Source organism: Phytophthora parasitica (genome assembly GCF_000247585.1).
Source record: "Phytophthora parasitica INRA-310 unplaced genomic scaffold supercont2.11, whole genome shotgun sequence".
NCBI lineage: Eukaryota > Oomycota > Peronosporomycetes > Peronosporales > Peronosporaceae > Phytophthora > Phytophthora nicotianae.
Genome location: NW_008648997.1, coordinates 1,237,276 through 1,240,349, shown reverse-complemented (window position 1 = coordinate 1,240,349; position 3,074 = coordinate 1,237,276). Strand labels below are relative to the sequence as shown.

General features: G+C 46.4%; 3 protein-coding genes across 3 annotated transcripts in view; all 3 read right to left on the bottom strand.

The window, feature by feature from the left end:
• The window catches only part of PPTG_22084 (hypothetical protein), a gene marked incomplete at its 5' end in the record, with an annotated part of 3,364 nt that extends 2,747 nt beyond the window's left edge, over nt 1–617 (bottom strand). The window contains one exon of the mRNA XM_008901691.1: nt 158–617. Within this exon, the coding sequence (XP_008899939.1) occupies nt 158–617 (460 nt within the window). The remainder of the gene's footprint in view (nt 1–157) is intronic.
• A 532-nt stretch (nt 618–1,149) lies between these two features.
• PPTG_22083 (hypothetical protein) lies at nt 1,150–1,842 on the bottom strand. The gene has a single exon (XM_008901690.1). The coding sequence runs from the start codon at nt 1,603–1,605 to the stop codon at nt 1,366–1,368; it is 240 nt and encodes a 79-aa protein (XP_008899938.1). The 5' UTR covers nt 1,606–1,842; the 3' UTR covers nt 1,150–1,365.
• Nucleotides 1,843–2,477: 635 nt separating this feature from the next.
• The window catches only part of PPTG_22082 (hypothetical protein), a gene marked incomplete at both ends in the record, with an annotated part of 2,731 nt that continues 2,134 nt past the window's right edge, over nt 2,478–3,074 (bottom strand). The window contains 2 exons of the mRNA XM_008901689.1: nt 2,478–2,872; nt 2,939–3,056. Of these exons, the coding sequence (XP_008899937.1) occupies nt 2,478–2,872; nt 2,939–3,056 (513 nt within the window). The remainder of the gene's footprint in view (nt 2,873–2,938; nt 3,057–3,074) is intronic.

The window sequence follows — 3,074 nt, the reverse complement described above, 5'->3', positions numbered from 1 at the left end:
CCGCCCTTGGGGTTCCATGTGACGCCAACAAGATGGTAGTCTTTGATGTACTCTGCGAGATGTGATAGCAAGCTCTTCAGTGTTTCCACGAAGGCAATATGATCGAGGCTAGACGTCTTGTATTTGACGCGGATCTTGTTGCCCCAAAAGTCCAGACCTTCGACGAAGGAGTCGACAGCAGGTTTGGGCGTGCGTTCAACACACAACCAGCCCAGAGCTTGCACAGCTTCGTACACCATGTTCTGGTGATTCGTGAATTCACTACGGTTGTCACGGATCTTGCTAATCTCTTCAATGCAGGACTGCACCTCTAACAAACTGTCGAAATCCGCCGGGCGTATCGTTTGTGGTCTTCGGCACTGGCTGGCCTGGAACAGAAATGATCGCTGCGCAATGAACGCCTTCTCGAGAAGCCGATCCAGCTCCAGAGCGGAATCTCCTAGCTGCTTGCACGCGGAGAGGAATGGAGGCAAGTACTCGTCCACGTACTCGTTGTAGGCACGAATCTGCGGTACCTCGCCGTCAGAATCAGCAGTTAGGCCCAGGAAAGCTTCCACGCGTGCCAGTCGAACACCAAAGCTGCTGACCAGACTCTCTTGCAGTGTTCGCTGACTCATCGTTGTCCTGGTTGCTGTCGCTTTTGTGAATGCGAAAGCACCTGCAACAACAAGTTGCCTTTCGAGAGTACAGTAGTGGCATAAGCGCAACGATTATGCTCTGTAGAAATCGGCTCCGAAACACTATCGAGATACTGTCGGTTCTGATAAATAAAAATAAGAGGATTCTCTAAATATGTGGTAAATGATTTCTGCTGCTGCTCGATGTCAACGTTTACTTATTTCTGTCGGAAAAACAGTCTTTGCCTCTCGTTAAAGCCTTTAAAATCTTTGGGGCGTTCTTAGTTCCAGTGTGAGCCACCACTACAGATCTCATTGCGGTGGTGCGAAAACTGATGATCTCGTCCACAATGCTTTTCATTATTGCAACTTCGGTCCGTTGGCCAGTGCCATGTTGCGCGAAGTGTGTAGCATGATTTGGACGTTCCTCGGGCTAAGACCTTGGTGCTTATCCAAAGCTTTGAGCGCGGCATTTTGTGTCAAGCTATGGTATATACAGATTATGTCGATAGGGAAATTGGAATTATGCATGCGCCTGGTTCTCTTCGCTGGACGTCCGTGAAGGAGGTTGGGAAAATTTATTATTAATTGAGTGAGAGCTCGTAGCCCAATATAATAAAAACAACAATACGATAGCACAAAACAATAAAAAAAATCCATAATGTTGTTAGCGACGCCTTGCTCTTCTTCCGCGTCCTCATACTCCTGCAAGGACTCCAACTGGAATCTGCAGGCGGAGATCCACGTGTCACACAGTGCCAAGCTCTTCTTGATCAAATTCTGCAATGACGTTCTGGGGCAGGTCTTCAGCGGGCTGCAAAGCCAGCCGCTCGTAGCCAACCCAGCTTACTAAATAAAATATAGCGCCCTCTACGTTGGTCTTCTTTGCGTATACTGTATCAACAAGATACAGGTTGTCTTGGTTTTCACAATCCGAGCCGTCGTCTTCCGACGATGTGCTGTGGTCACTAACATTAAGCGAAGGCATGCCTCACGGTAGCGCTCGAGCCTCTGCAGCAAGCTTGGCTAAAGGGTTAATTTGTGCTTGCTGTAGGCGTTCTTGACGGTGCTGATGCCGAGCTGCAACGAACGTAGCGACGTGAACAAGCCGCTTTTTCTTGCGAGGCATCGTGCAGTGTGCTACAGCGTTGAAGAGGAGTATAACGATCTAGTATTTTTGCATGAGATTGGATTGATACAACCGTTCCAAAAATTAGCTCATTTTATAGCCAATAAGATGTGACATTTTGACTGAGTTCCAATCAATAGAAAGGTTACCTCGTGAAATTTGATACTACCGCATCATATCGACATTAATAGGGATACAGCCTGGTGTGATTTTGCCATGCTTCTTCTTCGTCAATATGCGCTGCTCAAGAACAGCGAATGATCAACGTGTACTTGGGAGGCATGACTACACAAGTAAATAGAGTTTTGGTCACGAATGTAACAGCACTGCGCTAGAGTGTATCTGAAAGTCAGCTAGCAAAATTAATGAGATAATCAAGCGAGTTCCCTGTATTACAGACAACGATAGATAAAACCGGCAGCGTAAAAGCCGGTATTACATAGCCGCTTCCATAGGAACACAGTGACACTTTTATTTAATCAAATTCAAATATTTTGATATTTACCCAATCATGTATTCATTACAATTGAATGGTTATGGTCAGGGCCTCTGAATATGGCATTTTTATTTAGTAGACAAAGGAAGACAACATACATTATGCGTTATCTCCTCTATACTCTATCAAATACATTATGTCATTAAACGAAGACGGCAAATAAATAACGTAGTAATGAAGACCACTAAAATGTATTACCTTAGTTCTCCATTGAGAAACATGTACATGTACGGTATCAATTGATGCTGTTGACCGTGCTAGAATCCCAATAACCACGGTTCTCACGGAGGAATAAGATCATCTCCAGCGTTGCAGGTTGCAACCCTTGTCTTTGGTGACCAAATGTCACCCGCGCCGCACTAAAAAAGCGTTCCACAACGTTAGACGTTGGTGGAATCGTCTTCAATTGCTCGTAGGAAACAGCGCGTCCGGCAATCCGGCGGCGCTTACGATGCCGTTCGACAAACGAAAGATCTTCGTTGTCCGATTCCACCGTTGCGTCCCCCGCCAGCTTTACGAAAGGGCCGAGGGCAGTCTTCTCCGCACGCGTTAGGCGGTTCTGCCGTCCCCTCAGAACGCGAACACACCCTGACTCAAAGTCAGGGCTGTGAACGATTTCAGCTCGAGAACCTAATTAAGCATAATAAAAATAACATTAGAGCTACAATAAAAGAGTTAAGCTCATCATAAACGTACCGAGATGTGTCTCGAACTGTGGTTTTAGAGCAATAAGCTCATCAAACCACTGCCTGACATCCAGCAAATCCACATCGCGACCTTGGAGAGCCTTGGCGACGGATTCTACCGACTTGAGCTCCTTAAACAAGGCTCG